We start from the raw sequence: 14,274 nt of genomic DNA on the forward strand, positions 1-14,274 counted from the left end.
AATTATTATATATTGCTTGTTAGGATGGTATAGAGTATCTTTACTTGGGTCTATTTTTATCCATTTTTTCCTCTAAATGATATCAATATATAATGAATTTTCATATAGTTACATGAAGTTAATATGTATCTAGTATACCTATATTAGTAACTCATGTTATTAACCTGTGCTGTATAAAATATGTTGAACTACCATCAACCACAACCAAATTAAAAAAAAAATGAATGTACCATGGAGAAAGAATTAAGGGCAATCAAACAAATATGTGCTGAACTATTAAAAAGGAGAAAAAAAGATGAGAGCAAAGATAAGGATAATAGAAACAAAGTAAGTGGTGATATCAGTATATATGTAAGTTAGTAAAGATGTGAATTATCTTAAAATTATCGTCACTGAAATGTGCCTGGAGAAATACATATTAAAGAATTTTGCAATAAGAGACCGAGCTGGAGGTGGGGAGAAAGCAAGAAGGATGAATTCTAGCCTCATTCATTCTAACAAAGAGCACTATTTCTGAAATTGTGATAAAATTACCTTTTGGCATCTAAAAATATGATAAAATATGATTTTTTATGATTTTAAGTATCATTTTTTAACTAGAAGAGTTTTAACCACTTTGCCTGTGATTATATTTTTCAGAAAACGTATTTGAGAAGTACTTCCATCCAATGCTACTTGTGTTTACTTTTACATTGTCATTTTTTAACCGAGGCTGGCATTCATGTCTTCATTTTGGGGTGAGTTTATTTTTCAGCATAAATGGCATCATGTAAATGGCCATGATCATTGTTCTTCAGTATCTTCTCTGTTAAACTGGTTTGTGTTCAGTTTGCTTAAATCCTTAGGAACTAAGTATTTGGGTACGATAGAGGGCAGAATACGGAGATTCTGAGTGGGTGTGGTAAACACCCGAATGGGCATTTCTGCATTTGGGTAATATTCCAAATGAGTGCTCTATGCTTCCAAAAAACTAGACCTCTTGGTATGTAACTAAACTTGGAAGCCTATTCCTTATTAATAGCTTACATGATTTTCACAGCAGTAAAATACGGATATTTAGGGCTTGTCCATGTTACTTTTTTATCTATCTCTGACACAGACATCTCCCATCCTCTGAGCCCTATCCTACTTCAGTTTGAATTGTTTCTTTCTTTATTTAGGCCTTTGGTTTTTCTTACTACTATACATTCATATACTTCCATGCTTATTAACTTTTTTCTTCTCTCTCAGATGTAGCTAATTCTCTACACGTAGTTGGCCCAAAGCACCCAGCTTGTAGTTATGTAATATGACCCTCAGCTCAGTTTTCCTTACTAATGCCTTCTTGGTGTAGGGAACCATAGATGGTAAAGAATACTTACTATCAAAACCTGTATGTGGGGGCGCCTGGGTGGCTCAGTGGGTCAAGCCACTGCCTTCGGCTCAGGTCATGATCCCAGGGTCCTGGGATCGAGTCTGCTTAGCGGGGAGCCTGCTTCCCTCTCTCTCTGCCTGCCTCTCTGCCTACTTGGGATCTCTCTCTGTTAAATCACTAAATAAATTCTAAAAACAAAAAACAAAAACAAAAAAACCCCGTATGTGAAAATGATTATTGCTTATGTTAAGAATTTTGCTTTTATTGGACTTAAAAGTCAATAGAAAACTAGCCGTTCATTCAAAAACAGTTATTGAGCACTATGGCACATCAGGTGCTATGTTTATTCCATTGTGATAGATTACACCAGGTTATTTATAAGTTATCTTTCCAAATTAGGTTTATCCCTAATCCCGGTAGGTCAGTCCATAAGTTAGCCTCAGATACCAAGGAGTTTTATATATATATATATATTTATTTATTTGGTGTTTATATTCATCTACAAGTCTGCTGAATGCACAAAGGCAAGGATAACACTTACCTTTTCAGTGATCAAAATAAAAAAAAATCTTGGTTGCTCTTTTGCCTGTAATATTCATCAAGTATTATTCATCAAGTAATATTCCATCAGTATTATTATATCCATTCAAAATGTTTTGCCCTTTGGTTTTGCTTTCAGCTCTATCAGTGCAGGTCTTCCTAAAACAGAGGCGAAATGGGAGTTTGTAATAAAGGATTTGGAAAAAATTGACAAAATTATTCAAGTGAGTACTCATTTTTCCATAAGCTCTCTGGTATGATTGCTATGGAGTATGCCTCTCCCTGTGTTCTGCTGTCGGTCTTCATGAAATCTCACTTGAAACAATATTTTTGTAGCAGTTCATGAGCCTGGAAAATCCTTAAGTGAAATCTTTTACTTACACCTTTCAGATCCTAATTATCTTTAAAACTCAATTTGTAAGTGGCCTGGTATGAAGAGCTCTCTGTCACCACAGTCCAGGGACTCGAGTCTCCAGCAAAGAAACAGGGCAGCTTTGGCGGCTCTTGTAGGGAGCATGGCCTGACCCAGGGAGGAGCTGTCTGTCCTGTGGCTAGGAAACCCCCCCTCACCTGGAGACACCAGCCGGCCTGGCAGAACCTGCAGGGCGAAAGCGAGCAGGAGCCCCACTGAGGACCACTACAGCCCGGGGATTGCTTTCCACCACAAGGGGTGACACAGCAGGGACCAGTGGGAGTCCTGGGGGCACCAAGTGAACCAAGCATTTCAAATTAGCACCACAAAGATTCTGAAAGCTATACTGTCATTGAAACCACAGCTTCTAAACAGAAGTCCAAACCTAAACCTAAACAGGGTGGCTGATATAGGGAAGAAAGCCACCTGAACTTGGAGGCTACAGGCAAAGGAAAATAGAATGATGAAGCTAAAAGCCACAGAAAGTCCAGGATTGCCTGAGTAACTGGAGACTTGGGAAAGGTAAAGAAGGGTTGTCCTAGAGCCTTCAGAGGGGTCCTGGCCTACTGACATCGTGATTTTGGACCTCCAACTTCCAGAGCTATAAGAGAATAAGATTGTTGTTGTTTTAAGCCCTCATTTTGATATTTTTGTTACTGCAGCTCTAGGAAGCCAATACACAATTTAAATGGGACCAGGGTCTCCTAACATAAAGTTCAATACTAGGATACAGCTAAAACTCACTCATTATACCAAGAAGCAAGAACATCACAACTTTACTCAGAAATGACTGAAATAGACTTTGAAACTGAGATGGATTGGATGTTGGAATTGCTTGACAAGGGTTTTAAAGCAGCCATCATAAAAATGTGCCAACAAGCAATTACAGATACCTTTGAAACAATTGAATAAAACAAAGTCTTAGCAAAGAAATGCAATATGTAAAAGGAACCAAGTGGAAATGACAGAACTGAAAAATACAATAACTGAAATATAAAACAAATTGGAGAGATTCACTAGCAGAAAGAATATGACAGAGGAAAGACAGTGAACTTGAAGATAGAATAATATAAAACACACTGAAAAAAAAAGCCTCAGGGATCTTTGGTATAATAAAAACACTCTTAAAATTTTTTTTTTTTAAAATTTATTTATTAGAGAGAGAGGGAGGAAGAGTGGGGGGAAGACCAGAGGTAGAGGGAAAAGCAGACTCTGTGTTGAGCATGGATCCCAATGCTGGGCTTGATCTCATGACTCTGAGATCATGATCTGAGCCAAAATCAAGTCTGAAGTCTAACTAACTGAGCCACCCAGGCACCCAAGATCCAGAATTCTTAGCATTAGCATCTCAGAAGGAGAGAGGAAGGAGAATGCAAGTAAAAGACAGAGATTGGCCAAATTGGTAACAAAAACAAACAATATTTTGCTGTCTACAAGGAAATCTCTTTAAACACAATGATATAAGTAGGTAGAAATTGAAAGGAGGAGAGAATGTACCATATTGTAATGGGTTGTAGAGTATTGCCCACAACCCCCGCAAAAAAAAAAATTCATGTCTCCTTGGAACCTCCATATGTGACCTTCTTTGGAAATAGTGTCTTTGCAAATGTAATTAGTTAAGGTGAGGTCCTACTGGCATGGGTTGGACCCCAACTCCATGACTCACTGACCTTCTAAGGAGAGGACAGACCACAGAGAGAGTAACAGGGAAGAAAGCCACCTGAACTTGGAGGCTACAGGCAAAGGAAAATAGAATGATGAAGCTAAAAGCCACAGAAAGTCCAGGATTGCCTGAGTAACTGGAGACTTGGGAAAGGTAAAGAAGGGTTGTCCTAGAGCCTTCAGAGGGGTCCTGGCCTACTGACATCGTGATTTTGGACCTCCAACTTCCAGAGCTATAAGAGAATAAGATTGTTGTTGTTTTAAGCCCTCATTTTGATATTTTTGTTACTGCAGCTCTAGGAAGCCAATACACATAATGCACAATAATTGTAAAAATCAGACGTAGCTCTCTTAATATCATCAAGTAAAATCACTAGACTTTACAGCAAGTAAAACTACTAGGATCCAGAGATACATTACAAAATGGTGAGGGATTAATCCACCAGGAAAATGTGATCTTAAATGTGTACACACCAAATAGCAAGGCCTCAAAATACAAGATGCTAAAACTAATCAAACTGAGAGGAGAAAGAGGCAATTTCACAATTACAGTTGAGGACTTCACCACCTCCTAAGGAACAAACTGAATGACAAGACAGAAACTCAGAAAGAATATAGAGGAACTGGACTACACAGTCAGCCAACAATATTTAATTTACATTGATAAAACACTTCACCCACCGATGAGGAATTGGTATTTTTTTCAGGCACTGTTCACCAAGACTAACCGTATCATGGGCCATAAAACACACTTTAACAAATTTATCAGAATTGAAATCATGCAGAATGTGCTCTTTGACCACAGTGGAATCATGTAGAAGCCAATCACACAAATAGAGCAGGAAGATCTCCAAACACTTGGAAATTAAATAATATATTTCTAAATATTCCATGGGTCAAAGATTAAATCTCACAGGATATAAAATAGTACATAGACTTGAATGAAAGTGAAAATACGACACATCAAGATCTGTGGGATTTAGAGAAAACATTACCGAGAGGGAAATTTAGAAAACTTAATGATTATGTTAAGAAAGAGGAAAGATCTCAGATCAACAATTGAGGTTCCCACCTCAAAAAACTGGAAAGAGAAGAGCAAAATAAACCTAACACAAGCAGAAGGAAGGAAAAAAGTAAAGATAAGAGCAGAAATTAATGAAATTGAAATAAAAAATTATAGGGAAACTTAATGAAACATAACACTAATTATTTGGGGGAAAATCAATAAAATTGATAAACCTTTAGAAAAACTGACAAAGATTAAAAAAGAGATGACATAAACCATTAATATCAGAACTGAAATTAGAGGCTATCACTACAGAATCTGCAGATATTCAGAGGATAATAAAGGAAAGCTATAAACAACTTTATTCTCTAAATTTGACAACTTGAAGGAAATGGACCAATTTCTCAAAACCACAAACTACCAAAATGTAATGAAGATGAAATAAACAATCACCAAACTACTATAACCATTAAAGACACTGAATTCACCAAAAATAATCTCCCCAGAAAGAATCCCTAGGCCCACCTGGTTTCACTGGAGCTCCTACCAAACAAAGAAACATTAACACTGATTTTACACTCTCTTCCTAAATAGATCTCTTACAATCTATTCCAAAAATAGAAGAAGAAAAACTTTCTAACTCACGTAGGCAAGTGTTACCCTGATGCTAAAACCAGGCAAAGATGATACCAAAAGTGAAAGCGACAGATACCTCTAATAAACTTGGATGCAGAAATTCTCAATAAAATAGCAAATAAAATCCAGCAGCGTATCAAAAGAAGTATATGCCATGACAAATGGGATTAATTCCAGGTATGCAAGACATGCTTCCTATTTGGGAAATCAGTCTCTGCAATCCGCCTTTATTAATAGGCAAAAGTAGATTATCACATGGTTGGATCAATTGATGGAGGAAAAGCATTTTAAGAATAGACCAATTCCTAGTAAAATTCCTCAGCAAACAAGGAAAGAGAAGTAACTTTCTCAACTTGATTTAGAGCATGTACAAAAACCTAGAGCTACCATCATACTTAATGGAGAAAGACTGAATGTTTTCCCCCTAAGATTAGAAACCAGACAAATATGTCATCTCTCACCACTCTTATTCAACACAGTCTTGGAATTTGAGCTAAATTGGCAAGGCAAGAAAAAGAACAAAAGTATGCAGATTAGAAATGAAGAAATTATAAATATGAATATCTTTTTCTGGGAGAAAATGTCAATAAATGGCTATCCATTATTTAGAGAATGCAAAGTAAAACCACAGTGACATCACTATGCACTTATAAGAATATTTAAATTAAAAAGTAGTAATAATGCTGAATGCTGGCAAGGATGTGGAGAAACTGGGTCACACATTTTTTATGAGGATATAAGAATTTACAGCTCCTCTAAAATAGCTTGACTGTTTTTTATAAAATAAAACATGCATTCGCCATATGATCCAACAGTTGCACTCCTCAACATTTATATCAGAGAAATGCAAACTCATGTCCACACAAAAAACAGGCACATGAATGTTCATAGACCTTTATTTGTAATAGCTAAGAACAGAAAACGGTGAAATTCCCTTCAATGGATGAATAAACTGTCGTAAATTATATCGAGGAACAATACTGAGCGAATATAAGGAAAGAATTACTGATACAACAAGTTGGACAGATCTCCAGAGTATTCTTATGCTGGGTGAAAAAAAGCTGATCCGAATAGGCTAACTGTGGTACATCCATCCGTACAATAGAATATTATCTGGCAATAAAAAGAAATGAGCTAGACGTGAAAAGACACAAGAGAAACCTCAAAAGCATATCCGCTAAGTGAAAGAAGCCCATCTAAAAAGGCTACATACTGTGGTTCCACCTATATATCTTTCTGGAAAAGGTAAAACTATGGATACAGCAAAAACATCAGTGGGAAATTTCCAGGGGTCAGGGGGAAAGGAGAGATGAATAGATGGAACACAGGTGATCTTTGTGGTAAAGCAACTATTGCAAATGATACTGTAATGGTGGGTACATGTCATTATATACTTGTTAAAACTCAGGACCTACAGCATCAAGGCTGAATCCCAATGCACGTTTGTTACAAGTGTGTCAATACTGACTCATCAGTTGTAATAGACGTACCATGCAAATGCAAGATATTAATAACAGGAGAAACTGGGGCCGGGGGCAGGGGATATATGGGAACTTTCTGTAGTTTCTGTTCATGTTCTATAAAGCTAGAACTGCTCAAAAAATAGTGTATACAAAAGGCCAATCTCAAACAGTTATATACTATGAGTCCACTAATACAACATTTTTGAAATGATACAGCAATAGAGAGGAGAGAAGTGGTTGCCCGGGATTAGAAAGGTGGGGGTTGGAATGTGTGTTAAGAAAGGTGGTTTGCCCTAAAGATACAAATGTAGTGATCCGAAGGGGCGTGTGCACCTGAATGTTTATAGCAACAATGTCCACAATAGCCAAACTATGGAAAGAGCCCAGATGACCATCTACAGATGAATGGATAAAGAAGATGTGATATATAGATATAGATATATAACTATATACATACATACACATACACACACATACATATATACACGCATACATATATACACACACACATGCACACACACACACAATGGAATACTATGCAGCCATCAAAAGAAGTGAAATGTTGCCATTTGCAACAAGGTGGTTGGAACTAGACGGTATTATACCATACCGGCGAAATAAGTCCATCAGACAAAGACAATTATAAGATCTCACTGATATGAGGAATTTGAGAAACAAGAGAGAGGATCATAGGGGAAAGCAGGGAAAAATGAAACAAGATGAAACCAGAGAGGGAGAAAACCCCAAGAGACTCTTTATCTCAGGAAACAAACTGAGGATTGCTGGAGGGGAGGGGGGTGGAAGAGATGGGTTGGCTGGGGGATAGGCATTGGGGAGGGTATGTGCTATGGTGAATGCTGCGAATTGTGTAAGACTGATGATTCACAGACCTGTACCCCTAAAACAAATAATACATTACATGTTAATTAAAAAAGAAAAGAAGAAAGGTGGTTTGAGCTATAAAATAGTAGTAGGAGGATTTTAATGGTGAGGTAACTATAATTGTGGAGGTGATTACATGAATTTACACATCTGATAAAATTGAGTAGGACTGCACACACGCATTTAGCGCACCTCGAACTGGTGAGATCTGAACAAGGTGTGTGGATTGTATCAATGTCAGTTTCCTGGTGGTGATATCGTACTATGGTTATGCATGGTATTATTGCTGGGGGAGTGGCGAAGGGGACACAGGATCTCTATTTGCTCTTAGAGTTGTATATGAATCTGAAATTCTCTCAAAATGAAAAAATAATTTCAAAAGCTTACTTTAATGTTTTCAGTAGTTCTCACTATATCTAAAGCAGGGCATAGTTTTTCATATTGTCTAATTTTGTTTCCTTTCAGTCTATACATATTGATACCACTTTATATACTGAAAGTGATGCTCATGTGAGTATAGTTTATTTTTTTTTGAAAATTGTTATGTTTTCCAGTTTTCAAAAGTTGAAGAAGTATATTTTCATAAATTTACTGAAGCGTGTATAGTTTTTAAATCTGACTTTTGGTGTGTTCTGACAACATATGATCAATGAATTTTGTAAGTAATTGTTGAGGTTGTGGGACTTGGGGACAAAGAGCTACAGAGATGCTATTTTCATGATGGTACCAAATCAAAATATAAAACAGCCCTTTCCCTCAATGTCAAACAAAACATATTATACGTTTTGTGATGCAATTAAAAGAAAATTGGGTTAACTGATTGAATTTAAAACTATCCACCCTATCTGTCCTTTCCAGTGCTGTAGTGTATTACAACCCTTAATCAAATTTTCTACAAATCACTTAAATGCATCCATGTTCTACATTTTGAATGAATCTCTACAATTGTCAGAAAAGGATTCTGGCTGCTTACCCTCTATGTGAGAAAAGAAATAAACACAACTCATAAAAACCTATCAGAATTCATAAATGATCTTGAATTTGTCTCATTAATACCTTGAAATTGCCAAAGGCGTGTCACCTCATCAGAAACAAACTCTACGTGTGTGCGTGGAGAACCATGAGTCCGCTCTCCATTAGTGTTCAGTTAGAACCTCTCTGAAATAGATATTGCTCCTGTGAAGACTTTCTTAGTTTTGGGAGGAAGCCTTCACCACAAACTAGAAAGAAACAGACTTTCTTCAACCACTTGGCTAGTGCTACTACATATAAAAATTGTCTGGCTCTTTGGCTTCAGCATGCCTTCCATTTTCCCAAAGTAGAGAGAAGTCAATTAACCACCCAAACTCCCGAGATTGCTTTTTTTTTTTCTTTTTTTATTGCAAGAAGATAACCTTGTAACTCATGGGTTATAGAAAGAAACTGTGTTTGGAATTTAGATATAAACTCTGATTCAGCCTCTTCCTAGCTGTGTTACCTTAGAATTCACTAAACATTTCTGAACCTGTTTTATCTATCTATCTGTCTATCTATGTATCTGTTATTTTATCTTTCTCTCTATCTGTCTATCTATCTATCTATATGGGGCAGCATTTACTCTTCAGTCCTGGGCAACTGCTGTGGGGTGCCTGCTGGGTCCCAGGCACTGTGTGAGGCAGTGAGAACAGAAGGTCAAACAAGCGGTGGTCAAACCTCCAAACAGTCATCAATGTTTCTTTGAAGTTTAGGCTTTCGTTCAAGTAAGCGTTGTGGGAAACATATTCCTGTGGAATCTGAAAATGCCTTTCGGATTTGGCCAGCCCATGAGAGGGCAGTGCTCCAATGCTGATTTTTCTAATCCATTTCTTGGAATCACTTCTGTTTCTGGAACTTTGGAACTTGCAGAAATAGCAAGATCAGCAGCTATCACTGTTGAAAATGTTAACAACACAATCTGATTCTAAAAATTCTTTCAGTGCACTAGACATACTAATGTTTGGAGAGTCTCAGGCTGATATTACCACCCTTTTACAAGGAGGAAATGTTCTCAGTGAGAAAAAGTAGCCTATTATTTCTATGTTTTCTAGACTTATGTTCACTCTTCCATGTAATATCACCATCCTCTTAGATTGTTTTGTTGTCAGTTTGTTTGGGATTTGATTTCAAAGCCAAAAAAGAAAAAAAAAAAAACACAAAACTGTCTCCTATATAAAACTTCTTAGGGATATTGTGCTTCTTTATAAAGTATTTGGATTGACTTTTTTAAAAAATCAAAATTACATCTATGTAAACATGAATAATGGAAAGATTGTTGTTTTTTTCACAATGATTCTCTGTAACTCTATTTTTAGCCCGGCTGCAAAGTCACAGCGATGAACTGCTTTCTCCTGGAGTTACGTGTTGTTTTGCTTGAATTCAGTCATGCTAACCTTCTTAATGAAACAATACATAACATTATCATCCAAGCAAACAGTAATTTATCTTCTAATGCGGTGAGTTTTTCACTAGTCGGATGGAGCTTTGTTTGATTATTCTGGCTTGGTGGGGTGAGGTCATTGGCTGGATGTAAAGGACAAGCAGATCCTCTGGGGGTGCTCTTGGGAGAGTGAGTTCACGCTGGTGGAGTGGCCACCATCACTTACCATGGGCACAGCCCTGAACTAGCTCACCAGTTTACTTAGTGGACATTTACTGCATGACACCAGGCGGTGCACTTTGGGGCAAGAGGGACACTGGTGAACCAGGGAGGTTATTGACCTCGAGGTGTTTGTCCCCAGGTGCTGTGCAGAGACATGAATCTAATTACGTAGTTAAGTGTTTTGCGTCACGACCCAATTCACATTTATTCGGTTATTACTCTATGCCAGACAACACTGCTCTTCAGCGGCAATGGGGTAATTCCTTGCGTCCTCATAATAAATCTGTGAGATAGCTATCCTTGTGTCTGTTTTAAGGTTGAAGAAATTACAGCACTCAGGGCTTGAAATCACTTCCTCCAGTTAGCACAGTTGGTGGAATGGGGAGCCAGGATTCATACCCAAGCAGATTCACTTTGGGGGATGTCTTCTTCTTACCCACTGGCAGGACAAATGCTGCAATAAGGTAGTAATAAAAACGTTAATAATTCAAAGAGAATTGGGGCCATGCCCAAATCGGTCTCTGCTCTTAAGGGATCCACCATAAAGTAAAGCATAAATAAAGCAATCAGAAAGGAATGAGTAATAGCTCAGTTATTTATTAATTCCAGTGGCCAAAAGGAAGGCAGGTAAGAGGGCTGGGATTCTGCCTTAGAGGTTTCTCTACCAAATCAGGACAAGAGGGAATGAACCTCATCTCCCAGGAAGGGTGTTTAGGCAGAGGCGACTGAAAACTATGGAGCTCCTCAGCTAGGATGGTCGGACGCTGTGAACTTGCCTGAAACATGCCAGGTTGCTCTAGGTCTTTGCTGAAATGTCACCTTCTCAGTGCTGTCAGCTCCTCACGTGGCAACCCATTCCCATGCCCCATCCCCTTATCTGCATGCCCCACTAGTTGACATTTTCCTTAATGGCTTTTGTCTGCTTTTCCCTATTCGAATGCCAGTTTCAAAGGGGCAGTTATTTTTGTGTTGTATTTTTTTTTTTTCAGTGCTGTATCCCAACTCCCCAAGCATTGCCTGGCATATTCTAGACAGTTGATGTATTTATGAAATGAACATACTGATCTTTAAAATACTCTTGTGATATGTTATTCCTATGTTATTGGTAGAAAGGCTGAACCAGGCAACAGATAACTCCTAACAACATCCCTAGTGAGCTCTTGATGACCATGGTGACGGTCACTGTGACCGTGATGTGGTGTGTTCTGCACATCTAGCAGAAGGAGCAGGCAGGCTGTACAGTCTGAGAATTTCATTGATTATGTCAACTGAGATGCATGATGTGAATATCTCTGCTTTGTCAGCTGACATGATAATCTTCCAGGAGGACAGTGCTATATGGAATATGACAGTGCCTGGCATAGAGTATGTGCTTGATAAATGTTGGTGAATCTGAATTTCGAATGCTTAATGGATGTAAAATCTAATTTTTGGTTTTTGCTGGTATGGCTTTCATGGTTCAGACGATCTCTAAATAGTTTATTTGTGATGACTGCATTTGGAAGATTCTAGTTGGCCATGAAACTGTTTGAATTACAACTTGTGATCTTTACCTAAATAGTTCAATTCAACTGGTAATGACTGGGTGACTACCATGTGCTAGGCCCTATGCTAAATGCTAGGGAAACAAAACTGTGTGGCTTTGAGCTCTTAGAAAAGCCTAGAGAATAGTAGCATAAAAAGCATGAAACTCCCCTAATATCAATATAATAAATGATGTGGGAGTCTGAGGATGTAGGGATGGAACATTGAGCCCAGCCTAGGGAACTCCTAGGTTCAGGAACGCCTTCCCAGTGGAGACAGCACCTGGGCAGTGGTAGCTAAAATAGTGATGAGGGACATACAGATAGAAAAGCCAACATGGCGGTGTAGCTAATAGCATGATGTGTGTGCATGGGGCAAAAGGCATGAGCTCAGTGTACTTAGGCTATGTCCTATGGGGATAGGTGAGAGAAACAGGCGAGGGACACTTCAAGGCCCCTGCGTGCCGTGTGGGGAGGCATGGATGTGATGCTGGGGTAGATGACCAGAAGAGTAAATGACCACTCAAGGGCGCTCAGCAGGAAGTCCATGGTCAGAAAGCCATGGTTTATTTTTCCAATGTCTTTAACCTATTATAGGAAAAATAAACCTCAGTCAAATCTCCCAGTTCCCTTTCCCAGTGGTGCCTCCTACCATGATATTAATTTGCCAAAGTTTTCATGTCTCAAGACTTCAGCATGTGGTTCAAATGATGGGATATTCCCAGGAAGGATATACAGTAGACTTTCCCATCTAATCCTTTCTTTTTATTTGGCAGAACATAACTGAAACAGGATGCAAAGAATGTGAGGAACTGGAGGAGAAAAATATTAAAGAATTTTTTCAGAGTTTTTTACATATTGTACAAATGTTCCATAATTCTTGATTGTAACAGATCCTCTTCAGCATTTCTGCTACTAACAAACATCTTCCCATGATGTAAAGCAGTGAAACCCTCTGCAGTTCACATGGGCTGCCCAAACCAGTTTTTCTAACAAGAGGATGATCCGGAATCTTGAATTGGATGAACTCTTGGAAATGAAGGCAGAAAAATGGCATTGAATTACGTGGTGTCTATGAACTGTCCTCATACTTATTTTGTTCACTTATTCTTAATTTATTATTGAAGTTGTACATATTTGTGGCATAATATAAAGTATTGAATAAAACGGTGTACCTACTTTATCCTTTGAAATTGCACTGATATTTACCCCTTGTAAGGACATAGGGGACATTCCTTCAAGGGCAAGAGTGGAATTACACAGCTGGTGGGCCTGAGCACCACTGGGGAAGGTCAGCTGTGTGCTCCAGCCAGTTAGGAACCCCTAACCACAAGCCTTCACTCACCTCTCCAGTGGGTGTCCCAGAAGGAAGAAGAATTGACTCCCAATGAGGAAGGAGAAATAGGTGGGGAACGGGAACTTTACTCTGTAACATAGTTATTGATATCAGAAGCACCTGTTACTAAAGACAGTGCACGAACCTGGCATGTATGATGCATCAGTAAATCTTGGGTGGGAATGGCAATAATAAACCTTCACTGGTAGGTAGAATCGTGTATAGAGAATTCATGGTTGTAATGATGTTAATATTTCATGCTTTCCTGAGTGAAGTGTTTTATTTTCACTTTTTTTTGCCATGTTTGTATAATAAAAAAAAAACTGTTGATTTGTTAGAGCCAACATTATCTGACATAAAATAATTGTTTATATATTTTTACACTATACTGTCTGAAATTTACAACATTTTTTAAATAAAACTATGACTAAAATGAAATATTTTTGTCTCCTCACAATTTCTTTCACCTGTGGCGTTTTTCACTTGTGGCGTTTTTCACTGAGGGGCTAAAGGGTAGGAATTGATGTCCTACGAGTTTGATTTTGCTTTTTTTCACAATAGGAACTAATTCTCTATCAAAACATTCTTTTATCCTCCAGTACCCCGTCCATGCTCATGTATATCATTGCTCTAGTCAATGTATGCTTAAACATTTCTTTTGAGATAGTTTTGGAGAAATCTACATCCTATTTGACTTTTGAAGAGTCTTGTGTCAGCTATCAGTTTGTTCCTGATATCGGTCCAGCCAAATAGTATTTGACAGCCACACTTGAAAGGTTAGGGATTGCGATTGTGGCAAGGGGTTTTGTTTGCTTGTTTTAATTTCATCCAAAATGGATTTTT

General features: G+C 38.1%; 1 protein-coding gene across 6 annotated transcripts in view; it reads left to right on the plus strand.

Annotated features, from left to right (window-relative positions):
• IL15 (interleukin 15) overlaps positions 1 to 13,863 on the plus strand; it is an 82,232-nt gene extending 68,369 nt beyond the window's left edge. For all 6 annotated transcript variants that reach the window (XM_059378650.1, XM_059378641.1, XM_059378624.1 and 3 more), the window contains 5 exons: positions 640 to 737; positions 2,034 to 2,118; positions 8,421 to 8,465; positions 10,286 to 10,426; positions 12,872 to 13,863. In XM_059378650.1, the coding sequence (XP_059234633.1) occupies positions 640 to 737; positions 2,034 to 2,118; positions 8,421 to 8,465; positions 10,286 to 10,426; positions 12,872 to 12,979 (477 nt within the window). In that variant the 3' untranslated portion in view covers positions 12,980 to 13,863. The remainder of the gene's footprint in view (positions 1 to 639; positions 738 to 2,033; positions 2,119 to 8,420; positions 8,466 to 10,285; positions 10,427 to 12,871) is intronic.
• The last annotated feature ends 411 nt before the right edge of the window (positions 13,864 to 14,274 follow it).

Source organism: Mustela nigripes, chromosome 1, assembly GCF_022355385.1.
Source record: "Mustela nigripes isolate SB6536 chromosome 1, MUSNIG.SB6536, whole genome shotgun sequence".
NCBI classification, from domain to species: Eukaryota; Metazoa; Chordata; class Mammalia; order Carnivora; family Mustelidae; genus Mustela; species Mustela nigripes.